Raw genomic sequence first — 20,153 nt, 5'->3', positions numbered from 1 at the left:
TCCTGCCGCAGAGTGTGTTCTGCAAACTCTGAGGCATCTGAGTAATTTTGTCTCTTCAAAGAGCTTTGTGCAAGTAAAATTGCCCACGCAAATATTTTGGAAGATTGCGCCCATATAGTATCTGGGACTTCACAGGCATCCTAAACAAAAACCAAATAACTGCACAAAATTTACGATATCTTAAGCCTAGCATCAATTTAGTTGAAAAATAATGCCGAAGTAGGACTCTTCTGGGATTACATACGGGCCAAGCGTAATACAGTGAGGACTGAGGCTCCTTCTGTCATTCAAAAATAATAGTCTGTCTTCTTTTCTAAAATAACAAATTTCAATGAGAGGGAAAAATACACCTGATCTTTAAGTGGAACAGGTATTAGCCCTGAACAGATAGTATTTGTGAGTGACTTAAAGCTATAGTATCTGGCCAACTCAAAGTGAAGCATGGATCTTCGTGTTCACGTTTTAAGTACTGTTTTTTCCAGACTGACACTGGAAATCAGATTTTTCTGTTATGGCCATGAGTATATGGGCTTTATTTCTTTTTTAACTTGATCCATATTAATTAAATAGTAATTTTGGACCAGCTTGTAATGTAGTAGTGTAGTAAGTATCCTTTGCGAACATAATAGGGTGCTCGACATGCGTAAGTTCATACAGAAAGACTGCCAGATTGTTTTCAAATTTACATCTGTTAGCTTAAAATCCTTGTGTCTAAATAGCATTTTTGTTAAAATGTGGAAAATCTTTTTCATGCAGTTCCTTTAAGTTAGTGAGTCATAACAAGAAACACACTAAAATGTTACCTGTACTTGAAATTTGAAGCCTATAGTAAGTTCTTAATTTTCATTGGGCTTTTTTACCAGGATTGTATAAACTGCTTACAAAAGTAGTTGCTGGTACTTATTTGGAATTAATTGCGGTTTGTGACAAGAGGTACTGCAGGTTGTTGAATAAATCATATTAACTCGAGTACAAGCATAAGCTCGATGTTTTTTTTCTTTGCAGTAGTAGTACAAACAATTTCTTTGTAGAGGCTGAACTTTTATACCTTTTATTGTTTTACAGCTGATTTTTGCTGGTTTTATCATTTATCTGTTTTATGAATGCCGTTATCTAGTAAACTGTGGATGACTGGTTGGTTGCTTGAATGCAACAAAACAAATATATCAGATTTCAATTCAAACGAATGTTTAGTAAATTAGTGTGTAAGATACTGACTTATGTAGACTTATTCAGATGCCTTTGAGCAGTAAATACCAGGAACAAGCACAGTATTTCCCTTTTTGTTATCTCCGTTCTTTGCTGATTTTTTTTTTCTCTGGGTATACAGTATTAATGCCTTCAGAAGTATACATTTAGAGACTAGAAAACTCTTTAACATTCCTGTTTGAATGACATTCCAATTATTCATTCATTTATTGATAGCTTTGACCTAAAAACAGTCACTTTAATCCTTTAGGAATACAGCCGAGACAATACTATGGCTGTTTGAGCATCAATCTGAAAAGCTAGATTTATCACTGAAAACTTTAATTTGAATGTATAAATGTTGTTGTGCTTCCTTAGAAATTGAGTAGTTTTCTGTAAAACTGTTTTTTTTAAGATGTTAACTGAACTTGCATCTAAAGCAGGAGAAAAATACTGATTATATAAAGCTTTATATCTGTCTATGGTAACTACCATAGTATTTCTCTTTTATGACAGTAATCTAGCCTGCAACATCTACTTGCAGTTTTGAAATTAACCTGTAATTTAGTCTTCACCCCAAATGACAAAAATTCAAATGACTCCATGGGGTGCCAGAAGATGCACTGTAAACAGGGCTCAGTAAGGGGGATAAGGTAGAAATCCATCATCTTAGGTTCATTTTCAGAATGCCAGTATTACTGAACAAAATTAATTCTTGTTCTGTGATTTACTCTTAAAATTTTTAAAATATTAGCCTAGATGAAGGTAGTATATGATAGTCTAGATCATCCTTTGAAAAAGCAAAATTTGTGCTGCACATGAAATGCAGTGTGAGGAGAGGACATCTGAATTTGGCTTGTTTTATCAGTAATATCTTAATTTGTTACGGTTCAGTTGATCAATATTCAGGAATGCACAATCATTATTTCAAGTCAGTTTTATTATGGTCTTCAGTTGCTGCTGCTACGTGGGGGGTTTTTTTGGTTTGGGTTTTTTTGGTTTTTTTTTTTTCCCCCCTTGCCTACTTCCGCCACCCTTTATTTGATAAGCCTTTTGAAATCTAAAAGGCAGTCTTATTGATGGTTTGGCTAGTTACAACGTTTTGTGCGTGTCATCTTGACTTGTTTCAATTTCAGTTTAAAACTTCCCCTTCAAAGAATGACTTCACCTATCATTTTACCAGTGTTTCAGTGGCTGTCCTCTCTTGTTTTGATTTGGTTGTTTTAGGTTGGGTTCTAATCCTTTGAAAAAGGGTCTGCAGCAGATGATTTAGTTCTGTTAGTTGCACAGTGTAGAATGTTAGCTTATATTTGTTGTTATTTTAAGTTCCATATCTGATTTATTTTATGGCTTTTCAGTTTTGCATTTTAATTATGTATGCTTCCAAAGGCATTAATACTGCATATGCAGGGAAAAAAGTCAACAAAGGACTGAGGTAACAACAATGGAGATATTGTGCTTGTTAGTGGTCCTTAGTGCTCAAAGGCCCCTGAATTACATGCGTGTAAGGAAGTCAGCATCTTACGCGCTACTTTACTAGTACCATGGATATATACTAGTGCCATGTCTGTATGTGACATGGATAGGCCAGCATAAAATACATTTTAGTACCTTAATATATTGTTGAATTAATTGCAAAAATCACTTTTTTTTTCAGAAAATATATTTTGGATTCTGACCTTTATATAGAATAGGAAAACACTAGCCTTGCAATTGTGACAAAACGGAAATTAACAGATGATTTATAGCTCGTCTGTTAGGGTGTAAAACAAATATAAAGCAATCTAAAGAGCTGTAGATCTATACTGAAATAAAAATGCTGTGGAAAAATTTTAAAGGGCTTAAAAATTGAAAATGCCTCAACAGAGACTTTTGGAGGTAATACAATGTGCACAATATTACAAGAAAAACAACTCAAATGCAAATTGAAATTTCTGAGGAATTGGGGTTTTGTCACAATAGTACATAGCAGAACTTAAGAATTTTACTTCAAAAAATAACTGCATCAATGATGAAGAGTATTCACACCTTTAGTTAATTTGTAGTGAACAGTGGTCATGCAATCAAAATTATACAGCCAAAAGGTTTAAATATAAATCCGTAATTCTGTTTTCATTGCTGTGGCTGTTAAGCATACACGGTGTTTGTTTGTAGGAAAACTTTACCTGTTATTTAAAAATGACTGTAGCATATTGGGGGTGGGGTGGGGTGCGGAATACACTCTTGGATTGTAGACCGCTGAATGAATTTTCCTTGAAATTTTCAAGACTAAAGTGGGTTCAGCATGTACCATTCCTTCTTGGAAGGTTTGATTGTTTTTATTCTTGTTTTGTTTCATTCAACAAGGGATGACATGCCTGCAGCTCTGGAAGCTTTAATCAACTGTTATAAGAAGTATGGTAAAATTCTTCAGCTTCATAACATCTACTGTAGACTGATAGAAAAAGGAGACGCTGATCTTCTGCAAAAGGGTTAGTTGCACGTAGTCAAATGCTGTCTGGTTACATGGAGTGTTTTCTGGAATCTTTTCTTCCACGACTTGTATATCATTTCCTTCCACTGAAAGAAAAAAAATTGTTTGTGTCTTTATGTGTAGCTTTAAAGCACTTAAATGGTGCCGTCATTCTTCAAATTGAAAATTGATATTCATTTTAAATGTAAAAGAGTCCTAATGTTTAGCTAATACAGCATCAAGCTCTCAACGATTAGCTACATATATTACTATGAAGAAACAACTTAATAGTAACGCAATAGTAAAACAACACATCTGTTTTTCTAATAGTTGTGTAGTTAAGAAATCCTGTATCCTCACTATCCACAAGTAGAGAATGCTAATATATACTCTGTCTGTTTTGTTGAATGTAATTCAAAATGCAGTGCACATAAATAGAAAAACATTGTAAATATGCTCAACTGCAAAGCTACAACAAATTTTGTAATATATTGCAATGATTCCCTGTGTTTCAAAATTTATTTCCCTATAGCTTAGAAAATATTAGTATTCAGAATATCTGACAAATATATTAAAATGCTTCAATATATTTAGTACATTAATGAGTTTTATTCTGTCCTTAGTTTCAGATTTTATAAGCAGAGAATATGGTGACATGATGGCTCTTTATGATCTCTTCTTCGCCTTCTTGCAAACAGGAAAATACAAAGAGGCCAGGAAGGTTATTGAGGTGGGATTTTTAACTATAGTACTGTAATTGTGCAGCTATTTAGACTCTTAATTAGAAACATTTAAAGTTTTTAACCTTTAATTAGACTTGTTCTGATGCATGTTAATAGAATTCAATCCCAATAATAAAAAAAAACCTTGACCAGCTTTATTTTGTATAATTACAGTTCAGAAGAGAGACAGTCTTGTTGTATATTAAAATTGTTTCCTCACTTTTTCATATTCTCTGTTATATATCAAAATGATATTTGCATATTAAATATCGGATTGTGGAACAATTAAATTAAACTGGCATTCCTGGGTGTAAAGTTGCTAATCCTCTTGCCGAAGGAATTCTTTGTTCTTAAAAGCACTGGAATTTAATTTGCTGCAGACCATGCTCAGATTTATTTGTAATGCTTGTCTACAAGTTAATCAGCCAAACAAGCGCTGTCTGCTACTGTTTGGCATTTAATTTAGCATTTCTTCTCTCTCTCTCTTTTTCAGGATAGTAAGCAGCTTATAGGAAGTGGTAGGTGACAAACTTGGTCTATTTAGGATTAGTATATTTTATCTAGACTTGATTGAAATTGTGCTTACTGAAATTGATAAGTCAAAGGGGCAGCTGCAGAGTCTGCCCAGATTGTGATTATTTTTCTTCTTAACACAGTTGTGTGTTTTTAAAATGCTGCATAAGTTTTCCAGTTAATGTGTGGGAGGAGGCATCTTGTAGAAAAAGTAATACTTTGTCCTCGTCGATTTTGTGTTATGTGCATACACAACTCTGTAACCTAATTGTTGGGGTTTTTTTCCTTCCTCCGACCAAGTATGCTTTTTTCCTAATTCCCCCTAGAATATTTGAAATACCAGTTATTCCTACTTGAATTATCTAATAGAATTCGTGCATCTAAAAATCTTAACTGAAGATCTGCTTGTTTGTCTGTAGTGGAACAATACTGTCCTGCTGTGGGGTGTGTGGAAATTGCCAAGCACAATGTTGAAGCATTGATAATTTTGTTCTCAGAGGGTTTTTTGGAGCTCATAGTGTTACGATACAGAAGAATAGAAATATCAGTATCTGACAGAAGATGATGCTGAGGAGTTGAGCTCTTTTATAGTGATTAAAGCATATAGGAAGTGAAAGGATGAAATCTGAGAATTGGAAGTAAAATTAAAGCTAAATGAATAAAATTGGTACTTGATGTGATTTAGCAGCTGTTTCTTTGATACTGGCATTTAATTTCTCAAAACGTATATTGGCGGCTACAGTTCAGCAGTCAGAATAGGATAGTAAGCAAATTATCAAATCGTTAGGGCTTTGAAACTTCTGTCATTTTCTTAATAGGTGCCAAAATTATTTCTGCAAATACTCAGTATTTGGTGATTGATCATAAATTATTAGTAATCACAGATGGACACTGGGGCATAAATCTGAATGCCTGATATCTGGAAGTAAATGGAAGTTTTTCTGGCTTTTTATGTGATTTAAAGTAGGTTTTCTTGCTCCTGCCTAACTTCCAAGTATGAATTACAGCTTTGTCTGTGCTGTTGGGGAAAAAGAGGTTTTAAGTTCTGGAATTTTTAGGAGTATAGGAATTTAGCTAAGAATAGTATGCATGTATTTTACCCGTGGATAGTTTAATTTATCAATTACTATAAGATGTGTTATATTTTAAGTATGCTTTTACTATGTAACAATATGTTAAGTATTTTCAAAGAAATTTTCCCCTGGAAGAGCGGATCTTAAAATTGGTATTTTGCTGAAGAAGAAAATAGTTTTTATTGGTTTATTTGCTTTTTTTTATTTGTTGGGAAGCTGACGCCTTAATGAATATAGGATCAAAGATACAGTACAAGGTGTGTTTCTCTAGTCCAGTATTTTTTGTATCTAAATTATTTCTCTTGTTGGTCATCTCATATTCTTTTTCTGCTTTCCTTTCTTGTGAAATAATATTCAGTAAAGGTGATCAATTGGTGCCACTTTCTCCTTTTTAGACGCTGTTGCATGTTAGACAGATTACCTCTCAGCACACATGTTTATCATGTATTGTTGATTATGGTGGTCAGTTGATTTTAGTGGTATAATTTGTTTTAAATATATCTACTGAGTTCATAATTTCATTGGGTATGTAAAAGGGTAGTAATGAAGCTGGAAAAAAGATTATGGTGATCCATTGATTTTAGTGACATCATTTGTTTTAAATGTATCTACAGAGTTAATAAAGAGTTTCTAAAAGGGTAATAACTAAGATGGAAAAAAAATTCTTTAGGAGCTAACGAAATGAAGATTCTGGAGGAGATATGGTTGTTTAAATGGGGTGTTTCTCATTGGAGACCACTGCCTCTGCTTGCTCTTGCTAATTTTAGAAGTCAGAGGTACACTAGGTGCTTATGTGAAACTTAGTGACAACTGCTGCTTTGAAAAACATACAACTCAAAGGCCCAAGAATAAGCAAATAACTCTTAAATCTCAATATTTGGTAAAATAGAACTGGGTGACCATAGTGGGGAAGGCAGAAGAATAAGATTTGAGTGAGATTATAAAAATTAGGTCAGAGTTGGGTATGTACGCTATCCGGTCACAAATGTGTTGTGCATGCATATATATAAGCTCGTGTTGTGGGATATTGTCATAGCAAGAAAGCTGAAAGCTCGGGGGCTCATTTGCTTGCTGGAAGGACAGCAAGACTAAGCAGAGGATGATAGTACAAAAGACAGCGAAAGGTGAAGAGAAAGGAGATGAGGCAAAGAATGCATCTGACAGATACCAGAACAAATGAACTGGAGCATATGGTAGTTTGGAGGTGTTGGTCTCTTTTGAAGCCATGCTAAGTGGAAGAGAAGCTGTGATTGAGAAGACTGTGGGGGGAAATGCAGCTAAGTTCTAAGGCTTCACAGAGTTCGATTGATAAGGTAACAAGTTTGCCATGCTGCTAGACTGCCTTGCTAAGCTTTTGAAAGTCTGTTCTCATTTGTTCTGTGGCAGGTGGCTAGAGAAGGAAGCCTCTCTCAGAGACAGTACCTCCAAATGAGTTTGCCTTGGCTGCTCTGTAAAGTAAAAATCTAGCTGTGCCTGAAGATTCCTGAGCCCTTGAAGTTATGTAGATGGATGTGCTGGTAGATGCTCTTTTGCTTTCCACTGGGAACAAGTTCTACCACTGGGTCCTCTAGTGTATCAAATCATGATTTAGTCTTCAGTTCTTAGTTGTAACTCAGTTGATAAGTTAGCTTTTGTCTTGAGTCCTTCAAAGGTGATCACGTAAAAACAAAGTTCGCCCATCTCTCTTCTTGCCTCTTACCGTAAGGTCACATACTAGCTTGCTTTCCCTTGGACTGGCACAGAATGACTTCTGTGTCACCAAATCTAGCTCTAATTACTTAGGGTGTTTTCCCATACTTAGAAGGGCAGTTTATTTGCCTTTTTTCCTTCAATTATGTTTTTCGTAAAAAAGAAACAGGAGAGAAAGAAAAGTGAGTCAGTACATTTTTACTTTAACTAAATTAAACTACATTAAAACTAATGTTGGCTAAAAGAAAGGGATATGAATTTTCAATAAATAGGATTAGGGGAAAAGTACCTTCTAGAAAAATATTTTCTTTTTCTGTCTTTGAAAATGCTGTCTTATTTTCAAAATACCTAATCAAATTTTGTCCTGGAGAGAGATCTTACATAGTTTTTCATATGTGTTGCTCCACAGTTCCAGGTAGTATATCGGAGAGTCTCTAAGAGTTGCTTGGCCTAGTAATCTTTTAAATCTGGTATATAAATGGTAAGAGAATTTTCTAGAGCCTACTCCCCCAAATTTCTCCAATCCACAGCTTCTTACATGTTGCCGTAACTAGACAATGTCTACTCAGTTGTTGACCGCCACTTTATTAACCTGATCGAGCTGGTGATCGAGAGCTGAATGGATGTGAAGGTCATCCAGGAGAATGGGAATGAAAAAGAGAATGTTACACCACCTTGGAGGAATCTACTTCCTTCCCCCTTCACCTGTTATACTGTTATCTTGTTTGTATGCTGCATGGAGGTTTAAAGAATTCAGTACCTAAAGTATTTAGAATATAGTTGTTGTCTGTCATTTTGGTCCAATCTTAATTATTTGGTCATCTCTGAATTTTGCACTGAGATCTCATACTTGTAGCTGTTTTACCTGCATGATGGTAGAATATTTCTAGACTCACCCTTTTCCTTCATTTATTATTCTTACTGAATGCAATTATCAAAATACTCTCTGAAGCTGTGTGTAATTAAGCCTGTGTCCATGCTTGGCTCTTTCTGGTAGAGTTGTGGGGCTTAGAATCATAGAATGGTTTGGATTGGAAGGGACCCTAAAGACCATCTAGTTCCAACCCCCCTGCCATGGGCAGGGACACCTCCCACTAGACAAGGTTACTCAAAGCCCCATCCAGCCTGGCCTTGGACACCTCCAGGGATGGGGCATCCACAACCTCCCTGGGCAACCTGTTCCAGTGCCTCACCACCCTCACAGTAAAGACTTTCTTCCTAATATCTAATCTAAATCTCCCCTTTTCCAGTTTAAAACTGTTGCCCCCTGTCCTATCACTCCACTCCGTTGGTAAAGAGTCCCTCCCCATCCTTCCTGTAGGCCCCCTTTAGCTACTAGAAGGCTGCTATAAGGTCACCCTGCAGCCTTCTCTTCTCCAGGCTGAACAACCTCATGTCTTTTGATGAACAGTCTGCCCCCTGGCGTAAGTCTTCAGCCTGACTTCATAGGAGAGGTGCTCCATCCCTCTGATCATCTTCATGGCCCTCCTCTGGACTCACTCCAACAGGTCCATGTCCTTCTTGTGTTGTGGGCCCCAGAGCTGGATGCTGGATCCAGGTGGGGATCTCACCAGAGTGGAGTAGAAGGGGAGAGTCACTTCCCTCAACCAGCTGGCCACACTTCTTTAGATGCAGCCCAGGATGCGTTTGGCTTTCTGGGCTGCGAGTGCATATTGTCAGCTCATGTTGAGCTTCTCATCCACCAACACCCGCTAAGCCCTTCTCATCAGGGCTGCTCTCAATCCATTCGCTGCCCAGCCTGTATTTGTGCTTGGGATTGCCCTGACACATGTGCAGGACCTTGCACTTACATGTCATTAAGTACTGCAACAGTCCCGCAGAAGAAGTTCAAGCGAGCCCTTCTATAAATCAGCTTTGCAAAAATCTCAACCATGTTTATAAAGTAGAAGTATGAACACTTCATGAAGTAGAAATGAACACTTTACACCTATGACTAAAGTATGCAAGGTTTTAAACTGGTGGTGTATCCATTTCTGCACTGTACTGATAAGATCATTCCACCTTAAACTATATGTCATTGGACAGCAAAATACTTCTGTAAAAAATCCAAACAAGCGCCACATTAAAAAGGTATCAGATCTCTGGCATTTTTAGTTAGCAGCTTATGGACTTCTCTGATAGGAACAAGGAGTTGGTAAACACGTTCAACTTCATTTTGTTGTTTGACGGATACTTCTTGAAATCTTTATAGATCAGATCACTTCAGCTATTAAATTAACATTGTTCCCTCAGTGAAAGAATAAAAGCTCTTATTTCTGCTCTGTTAGTAGTTTCACCGGAAATGAAGGCTGAGAGAGGATTACTGTGTTTGGGATATAGGGAGAGATCTCAGAACTATATGGCAAAATATTTTAGTAGAAGACCAATCTGTACAAGTTAGCTCCCACAAGAGGAACCTGCCTTGAAAATGGCAATGTGTAGTGCATGGCTTCAGAATTCTTTTAACCAAATTTTAATTAAGTGTGATACTTTCCTCATCTTCTGTTCTCATACTAAATATATCATTTATATTTAATAGTTAAGTATATCCAACCATATCTCACATATCTCAAGACATTTATGTGAAGAATTGAAGGACAAATTGTTGTGAAGTATTTTAATGAAATATGTTCCAATGCAAATAAATGGAAAAAAAAAAAAGGCATTTACTGCTAAAATTCAAGACCTGACAAAAGAACTGTTTTGGGTGAGTTTAGTATACAGGAATATATCTATCAACAGATGTCAAGTTAATTTAGGAGGTAAATAGATTTAAGCAAAGAATTGTGACATCCACTGTCAGCAGACCTCAAGATACCAGTTGCCATTGGATTTAATCTACCATATAAACAATGAGAATATTTCTACTTGATATTGAGAGATTACAACCTTCTTTCATCCAGATTGCTTTTTTTAAGAGTCTGCATCATAAAATTGAGTCTTGCTGATTTTATGCTGGAGATAGACTATTGGAGAAGATGCTTTCTCGATTTGTGACAGCAGGATTTAGGGGGGGGTTTAATGTGTAATTTAATGATGATCAGATCTAGTGTCTGAATTTACCTACAAAGACTTATTTTTGGTCCTGTTAAGAAAAGGGTGGAAGTGATTAGAACAAAATTTAAGTGTTTGTAAATGTTGAATGCAAATTTTATTAGATAGCGGTGGTCTGAGATTGAGGAGTAGTTTGTAGGGGGTGTAATAGCTTTTATTAGAGTAACTGTATACAACTGGGAGGGAGGGGAAAGGATGAAGAGCTTTTAGGCACGCAAGCCCTATAATTACAAGAAAAGATTATTTTTTTCTTACTATCGAGTCCTATTAGTCTAATAAAAGCATTACTTCTCCTTATGAAACTGGACTCTGATACAACTATTAGTGAAGCTGGATTTTGCATCTATGCATATGTGCTTGTGGGTTAATAAAAAAAATGGCTGCTTACTACTTCAATGCACATTAAATACTCCTTTCTTAAAAGAAAGCAAATGAATATGTTTCAAATAAGTAAATTTGTCAAAGGAGATGACTACTGAACAAATTCCTTCCAGAAAGAGAGAGGGTAATGTGTTTGGAATGTGGGATCATGGTAAGAGCAGGATCATGGTAAGAGCTGCACATCCTTCCTTAGCTCCAGGGACTTTGTGTTAGAGGGAGGATACTAGTGAGTTTCATAATGTTTTTTTCATTCATCATACAACATAAACCCACATTCCAATGCAAAGAGCAAACTTTTGCTCTGTTTTGAGTCCAGAGCATCCTTGAGGATTTTTTGTATTTTTGATGTTACCTTTTCTTCCAGCATGATTAGTGTTGGTAAGTTCTCTTACAATGTTTTTTTTTTTTTATAATATTATTTTATTGCATTATTTCTCTTGGAAATCTTACTGGTAAATGTAGGATATTCCAGTAGTACTTAAATATACATCAGTCTCCCTTGTCGTGAGTAATGATAAAGTTGTAAAGCTCTTTCCTATTATTATTTTATTTTAGGAAAATAATCAAGTTTCCTTATATTTTTCTCGTTATCTGCCTAACATAAAGCAGCATTACATTCTTGTTTCAAGTGAAATAAGTAAAATCATGAGTGTTTAATCAACAGATGCTAATCATGTTGGTAAAGTCAGTGAACTGACAGAAGCTTTGAGGCAAATGCATACTTCAGGAAAAAAACCAAAACCACCCTAGTAGTAAAAGCTTTCCCAGTGGAGACTATAAGCTTTGCATTTTCTTATTATGAACTACTGCTGCTTTTTATTTAAAAATTAACCTAGTAGAAGTAGGCTAGTTGCTGCCTTGGGTGATTGTAGGATAGGCAGAAACTTGAATTGTAATCATTCCCAACAGGAGAGTTAGGGAGGATAAATATCTAGACATGTCCATTTATGTCGTTCATTAAATATTGTATAGTGCGAATAAAATACCAAATACACCACAATTTAGCAGATTTTGAGGGCAAAACTTGCAGTGGTGCAACTCATAATTTTCAAAACTCTGGTGCTGCATTAGAGTACTCGCCCTCACTACCAAACACAAAAAGTAGTCAAATTGAAGGTACAGATTTAATTGTATTCAAGCGTTCATGGAGTTATCCCGTGCCCAAAAACTTGTGCAAGTGTTGGGACGTTTTAGATGAGCTTATCATTCAAGAAATCACTATTATGAGGGTTGGGTTGTGTTTAGTCATATTTATTTCAGGGCAAAATTGCTTACAAAGAACAAAGGCAAAAAATCTTTTTTTTAGAGAAATCCCATCGTAGTTCTGAGCAGTTTGCAAGGTTTTCTTTTTTTTCAGAAAGACTGAAGTGGATGAGGATATCTTTCCATGCTGTGAGCAAAGAAACCGTTTTTGAAATCCACAAGAGCTAAACTTCTTTCAAGGTGGAAAATGAACTTGTAAATAAAAGATTCCTTCTGTTGCCTGCCATATGCAGGTGTAGCTCTAGTGTTATCCTGGTGGTACAATGACCTAAAGGAAAGCTAAGCTAGAGAGGAGTAATGTGTTTTGTTAGATAGCTGATATGATTGTAACAGGAAAGATGCTTTTTGATGCACAGAATATTTTTAGATCCCTCGGTCTTTAATGTCGCATCTTTTATAAACTTCTGTACTATGGTGTAAAAGTTACGTTCAGAGCCATTAATCAAAGCAGTCTTCTGTATTTTCTTTATATCCCCCTATGGTACTTCACTTACATTATGCTATAAACATTATAATGTAAGAAATACAGCAAAGTGGTATACTTGTTTCATACATATGAAGAGAATTAAGATTATTTTAAACAATATTAATATAAATGTTTTAGTATTTTTTTAAACTCATGCATTGCTATTTGAAGATAAAAGGGTATTTAATAAGAGACAAAAGAGAGGTGTAAGATAATTTTACCCATCTCATCTATCAACTAGACTTAGAGGGCTGTGTAAGGTACAAAAACTTTATATCTGCCTATTCTTGTAACTTTCTGATTCAACAGCACACCTACTGCATAGTAGAAGTGAGGACGTCTGCCAAAAGTTTTAACATAGGGGAAGATAAGAGCATAGCAAACAGTGTTCATGTTGTAAAAAACTTTGTTCAAGTAAGCTGCCGTGCAAAAATATCCCAGGCTTCATTGAAGCTGCATGGAATTTGTGAGATTTTCATAGACGTTTTTGTGGAATCAGGGAAAAATCTGTCTTTAAATTAAGAACTTCCCATCAAATGTTCTGTTTTCACTGATGCTTATGTTAGAGCGCGTTGTTAGAAATGACATACATCAGTTCTTATAGCTGTCTGTTCAAGGCTGTCTCTTTGGAGAAGTAAGGCATTTTCTTGCAAGACATTGCTTTGGCATCTAAATCTCAGTAACTGGTTCTGGTACTGGTAGCATAAGTCTGTTATGGCTGTTGATGTAACTCATCATGAAACATTCTTCTTCCTTTAGCAGCATTAGCTGTCTCTTATTATTACTGGCTTTTTCAGCTGCAAAGAGAGGAACGAATGGATCTACCTGTCCAAAAAATACCATCAGAAAGTGGAGCATGGATGGCGCTAACAAAATTTGGCTGTTTCTTTCCAATATGTTCAGATTGGTAATTATAGTAGGACTGTTTCCCTAAGAAACTGTTTCCCTAAGAAAAGATTGAATTTGGGGAAGAAAATGTAAGGATTTAGAAGAAAACACTTAACGAGGTTAAGTGTTTAACGAGCCCACTTAACGAGGGCAGAATTAAACTCGAATGATTAGAATTGGTGAAATTCTAATACCGTGAAAGGCTAGAATAAGTTGTCCAGAATATGTAACAATTATTTCGCCAGCCAGTGCACAGTAATAGTTTGTGGAAGTGCAGTGTTGGAAGGTTAAAACAAAAGAGTAATCTATCTCATGTCATGTATGTGCTAAATGAAAAATAATTCTGCTGGCTTTTAAATAATTATGCATCTTAAACCAGCTGTAGCGAAAGTGGTACTGTTTTGGGACACTTTAAACTCTTATTTTTCTGAAAGTCCTCTCTTTGAACGATATCACAGGGTTTCTGGTCTGTGTGTTGTTTTTTTGTGTTTTTTCTCTGTAAGCAAGTTCTGTGTTTTAAGAGAAAAAGGTTGCTTTAGGCAAGTAGAGAGAAGTAAATAATATTTTCGATATGTGTTCTGTAAATTACTTAACTTTTTTTTTTTAAGTAAAAAAATAGTATTGGTCTGTTAGCTGTAACAATTACAGAACACTATTGTAAACAACACTTTAATATTTCTATCATTATCTAAAAATCTGGAAAAACATCGAATGGATTCCTCTCTGACAGGTCAGTATTTGCCCAGACAATCTGTTTTCTTTCAGCTGTAATAGGTATAAATTAGCTCAACCAAAAATGTTCATACAGAAAAGATTCTCCTGGTGATTAGACCCCTTCAATCACCTGTCTGAAGTGATTGGCTGTAGGAAGGAGGAGAACAAATCAAATGCTTTCAGTGTGTTAGGATTGTTGCACTCACATGATTTTTGAGTGCTGCTTGGCAAGAGTTCTTCTGAAGATGTTGGACATTTTCTGGTTAGTTTTCCTTTCTGCGTGTGAATGCATGAGTAAATTGGTGTAGGGTTGTATGTTGGCCCTCAAAGATAGTAACAAATGTGATCAAAAGTATGGAATGGTTTCCAGAGGAGGTATGACTAAGGTGAGTTCTGCTTAGTCTGGAGAAGAAACAGTGAAACAGGGAATTATTATATATACATCACTCATTAAATTAATATGAAATTGAGAGGATAAAGATAAATCAATTGTGCATTGTCTTCCAATACAAAACCCAGGGGCTCCAAATGGAGGTAGTAGAAGTTAGACTGAAAACAAACAAAAAGTAATGGTATTTTGTTTGTTTTCTGCAGACGGTAGTTCAGGCAACCCTTTGCAAAAAGATCTTATGAATGATAAAACTTACGGAGTTCCAGGGACAACCAGAAAAGCTCATGGAAGAGAAATCACATGCTCGAAGCAGTGTGACCCACTGAACCTCAAGTAGTTGGAGAGTAAAAGAGCACTGATGGGGAAGTATTGCTGGGTTTTCTGTCATTTTATATTCTCCTATAGGCACTGTTAGGGAGAGGGTAACAAGCTAGATGAACCTTTGGTTTGGTACAGTACAACTGTTTTGTATTCCGAGAGAACATAAAAGCCAGAAAACCTTTATGTTTAGTTTATATGCTGTATTGAATTATTTGAGACTCTCAATAGTTGTTTCATTCTTTAAAGCAGTGAATGTCTTAACAAATTTTAAAAAACACAACAAAATAAAACACTAAGACTCAATAATAGTTTTGGGTTGGGTTTTTTTTTTTTCAGTCCGTTGAAACAAGCAAAATCAAAACAGTAAATGGGAATTTGGGAAGAGTAATTAGAGTAACAGGTTTTTACTTAATTTTTTTTTCTTCTGTATTTTAGTCTGCTGTATTGTAGAAAGTCTGCCTCCTGCTAAATGCAATGTTTAAAATTCCCTAAGATGGTAAGGGATAAGCTACAAATATGGACTATCGGGCAAGCCCTGGAGATTTAGTTAATCTGACCTAGATGTTCTTTTGATGATTGAGACCTGCAGTATGTGAAAACACTTCTCAATTTCAAAATGAAACACAAGGATATCTGTTGTATAACTCAGCTGTCCTTGTAGTGACAGACACATCAATCATTTCTGAACAGGAAAGGATTTACTATAAAAAGTTTGTAGCTTTGGAGCTGTTGAGTTCATTGGCATTCGGATCAGCAATGATATTGGAAGTTGTAAGTGAATTCAGCATTTGAATTTTACCATGTCCTAAAGAGGATTAGCTACAAATGCAGGCAACATACTTTTTTTTTTCTTTTTCATTTTCAAGAGCCTATTGTGTAAGATGTTAATTCTTGACTTAGTTTTCAGCATATTTTATGTGAAACTGCTGGGTGGCTCTTAAAAAAGCACTGAACAGGTACCTGTAAACATAAATAATTGTGGGGGGAAAAAAAAAAATAATTGGGAAAAAAGCAAGTAACCTGGAAAGCAAAACTGTGTTTATATGTACCACTTCTGCATACTTGAGAAGCCACTATTTTTCTGTAATCTCTTGGTTTGAGAGAGTTTTTACAGTACAATTAAGTACATGGAGAAGATGCTCCATGTTGAAGAACTGTGAGGTTAACATCCTGTTTTTTAAAAACCTTACAATGATTGCATAAAATGGTTTGAATGATTGGAAGGATTATATGGCCTAACATTTACTCTGCAGAACACTGTTTCCTATATGTTTAGCAAATTTTAATGGCTTTGACTGAAGTTTTGTGTGCTGGTTTTCTGGTGTATGATCAATTATTTCAGAAAGATGTAATGCTAATAATTCTGCACTTGGAGAATACAGGAAAAGGAAATTATCTGTGTTAAAAACACAGAAGGTAAATTGACTTTTACAGTGGTAATTGCTTCCACTGTTTTGGAACTGAGGCTCAATACTTCTCACAGCTTTTTGTTCAAACTACCTTTTTTATGCAGAGTGGGGTTTAAATTTTGGAAGTTGCCCTTCACGTTTTAACAGTAGAGACATATAATATTAACAGCTAGAAGCCTTCAAGAGTCAAAACACACGTTTCTCTGTAGGGATGAACAGACACTTCCTCAGAATCACTTTTGAGCTGTAGTAATGTGAATCTGAACACCTGAAATGAAAGCAGAGTCCTGTCTGTAAATGATCCTTGTGCTAAAACAGGAGAGTATAAGCAAAGTAAATTCAAGTACTCGGTGGGAGAGAAGGGTAAGAGGTGAAAATAATGGATGCTTTGCACGCAGGTTTTTTGTATCGTATTTTTAGATACATCAGACATAAGTACTGGCATACCCGTAACGTTTCTTTTAAGAACTTTGAATTTTCCTATGTTTGTTTAAGAATTTATTTAAGTGATCAAACAGATATTTTGATTATTGCCTGTGGTGCTGAGAAGGTGCTATGTGGTAGTCTAGTAGTTTCAGTAGACTGAAATGTTTTTGAAGATGTGTATTCTGTATCTGTAGTCCGCTTGAAACAACAAAGGAATGAATAAACAAAGGCTCATCAAACCTGGGAAAATTAAGAACAGAACTATGGCATGTTAACTGTTATACATCAGTTCCTCCAGGTACACACACTTAAGAGTAAGCCTTTGCTCTGTTCTGGAACAGGAATTGCCTTTACATACAGTATATCTGGCATCTGCATTGGCAGCATATCGCAATTGTAACAGTTACTGCTCTATAAATTCCTGGTTTTTTACTGAGCAAGAGAAGTCAATATCTAAACACACTAGTGTTTTATACTTAAACACACTATTGTTTTTAGGTACTAATAGTCGTAATAAAATGGCTAATGTTAGCAGATAAGGGGTACCAAATGGTGGTGGTGTGGTTGACAGGCATGGTTTTCTAGTTGCTAAGACATTGCAGTGGGTGTTGAATATGAACATGAAGAAAGTTTGGAAACATTTGGTGTAATTCTTTACCGTGAGTAACAAAAATGATTACCAAGGGTATCAACTCTCTCGGCAGTGTTCAACCAAAAAGGAAGATGTCTTGAATAAAGTGACTGCAATTTTTAAGTCTCATAATTTCAATGTAACTTGATTATTTGTGAGCTTGTAGTCTTGTTCACATTTCAAAAAACAAACAAAAGCTATGAGCTTTTGTTACAAGTACATGTATATGTTTCCTTTTCCTTAGAATGTTCTATGTAATATGTTCTAAGTAATGTGTCTCTTCTTGTGGAAATATTTTACAGACTCCTGGCTTGAGGGCACACTCTGGAAGGTTGCAGTGGTTTGCAAAAAAGTGTATATCAAGCAATCAGGTATGTGGCTCGTATGATGTCTTCTATGTAACTGGTATTATATTCCAAGAAAAACTGTTTTGAAATATTTCATTGCTTGATTTTTATGTTTGTGAAAGGACGTGTGACAGGCTGATGAGGTGAACTTAATGCTCTGTGTAAAAGCTGGTCTATACTTAAACAGAAACATTATTTTAGCTGAATGCACACAGCATGTAAGTGCACATATATAGAAAAATAATTGTTCGGCTGAGGTAAAACTCGGTTGTTCTTTCTTTTTAAAGATGGAGACTTTGGAACACTTGGTAGAATTAACTCAAAATCTATTTGAATGTGATAGAGATGAGATGTACTACTACCTGCTTCAGTTGTGTGGTAAGTGAGCTTGTGATCTTTTTCATGTTGTAATCTGTTTCCCTTTGTGATTGGAGGTAGGACATAACCCTTATTTGGAGAGGAGTTTTATCCTGATATGCAGTTAGCCTGGATACCGTTTCTGAGGCATCTTGCCGGGGAGGGAGTACAGGTTTTTTACCTGCAGACCTCAACACTTACATAGAACTGATACAGTACAAGTCTTCCAATCCACATCTTGTATCCTAATTTGAAAGTTTACTCTGGTTTTGGTTTTAATATGCTTAAAGAAGAAAAACTGCTCATTTGTTATATCTTTGTAACTGTTGAAGATCTGGAGTCTCCTGTAATTGGATATGGTTCTGAAAGTTGCATTTTTTAAAAATCTATCAATTCTTCACCAGCCACAACCTAACTTTTGCATCATTTACAGGAATGGAACAGTTTTTAAAATTGAAAGTTCATTTCTATGCTACAGACTTAGCGTATGTTGTATGCATAGTGTTTTTCATTTCTTCTTTTCTGTATTTTTCAGTCTTTGTTGGTTTTGTTATTCAGTATATCATACTGCATTATACATAATAAAAATTCTGGAAACTTTAGTTCCAGTTATTTTAAAGTCTTGGAAAAACATTTTGTGTTAAGATTGGATATAGAGCACTAAATAATAAATTGGGACATTAAAAAAAGCATTACAGGGATTGCTATGTACTTTGTTAAAGTGTATATATATTAATGAGCCATTACAGCAATTTGATATATTTGAGCAAGGGAAAACTTGCATTAGATCTCGAAGTAATTTTAGGCTGTTCCTCATGTATATTTTTGGTTGACTAGAACTAGTGATGTTTTAATGCTAAATAAAATACTATTTGAACGCTCTTTTTCTTTTCATATGGTAATAAAAGGGGCTTCTTCCGCATTGCACTTATCACAGGCAGAAGAGATGAGTACTTCCACACACAAAAAAAAAATTACCAAAGACCCCTTGAGAACTCTGTTGCTTTCCATTTCCTGAACAGCCTCAGAAAGCTTCAAAACTGAACTGTAGTGTTGCCCAATTCTGGCTTTGCACTTACTGTTTCATCATCAAAAATCAAGCAGGCCTGAAAAGCAATCTTGTCTCAACGGGGAGAGAGTCTTCCTGTTTCTCCACTCATCCTGTTCACCTCTGGCAGTGACTAAGTCTGACAGTGTGCCTGCTAGCAAGAGGATCCAAGAAGATACAATTTATCCAGTTCTGTCATGCAAAATCTTCAGTCTTCTTTCAAAAGACAAAACCAATTCCATCTATTCAAAGAAGTGGAAAACGTTTGTGGGTTTCTGTCACCATAAAAGACAAAAACCATGCGCATTCCTGCTTTCAACCATTGTAGATTATCTATCAAAGCTGCCCCATGCACAAACACAGTAGAGAGTTGTCACTGTGCAACTAAGCCATAACTTCAGATCTATTTTAACCATATTAAAAAAGAATCTACCTTCTAATCCAAGCTGTGATCACAAATGTTGAAAACAACACATTTGGTTTTGTAGAATCAATAATTTATACTGGAGAGAGCCTCAGGAGTTTCAGGCGTCGCCCTTTCCCAGAGCTAGGACAGCTTCAAAGTTAGATCATATCATGGCCTTGTCTAGTAAAGTTTTGAGTGCCTCCAGTGCTGGAAATCAACCTCCCTCCCTGGGCAACCTGTTCCAGGGTTTGATCATCCTCAGATATTCCATTCCTGCAACTTTTAACCATCACCTTTTGTCCTTTGCTGACACTTCCAAGGAGAGACTGACTCGCTCTTCTCTGTAACTGTCACGTAATTAAAGACCGCGATTAGATCCCCTGTTAGCCAGCATTTCTCCAGGCTGCCCAAAAC

General features: G+C 35.8%; 1 protein-coding gene across 2 annotated transcripts in view; it reads left to right on the top strand.

Annotated features, from left to right (window-relative positions):
• The window catches only part of LRPPRC (leucine rich pentatricopeptide repeat containing), a 93,033-nt gene that overhangs the window by 46,858 nt on the left and 26,022 nt on the right, over window positions 1-20,153 (top strand). For both annotated transcript variants that reach the window (XM_074579590.1, XM_074579591.1), the window contains exons 24-27: window positions 3,535-3,659; window positions 4,264-4,370; window positions 17,884-17,952; window positions 18,216-18,306. In XM_074579590.1, the coding sequence (XP_074435691.1) occupies window positions 3,535-3,659; window positions 4,264-4,370; window positions 17,884-17,952; window positions 18,216-18,306 (392 nt within the window). The remainder of the gene's footprint in view (window positions 1-3,534; window positions 3,660-4,263; window positions 4,371-17,883; window positions 17,953-18,215; window positions 18,307-20,153) is intronic.

Source organism: Larus michahellis, chromosome 3 (assembly GCF_964199755.1).
Source record: "Larus michahellis chromosome 3, bLarMic1.1, whole genome shotgun sequence".
NCBI lineage: Eukaryota > Metazoa > Chordata > Aves > Charadriiformes > Laridae > Larus > Larus michahellis.
The sequence above is the reverse complement of the archived record's forward strand: the minus strand, read 5'-3'. Positions and strand labels throughout refer to the sequence as shown.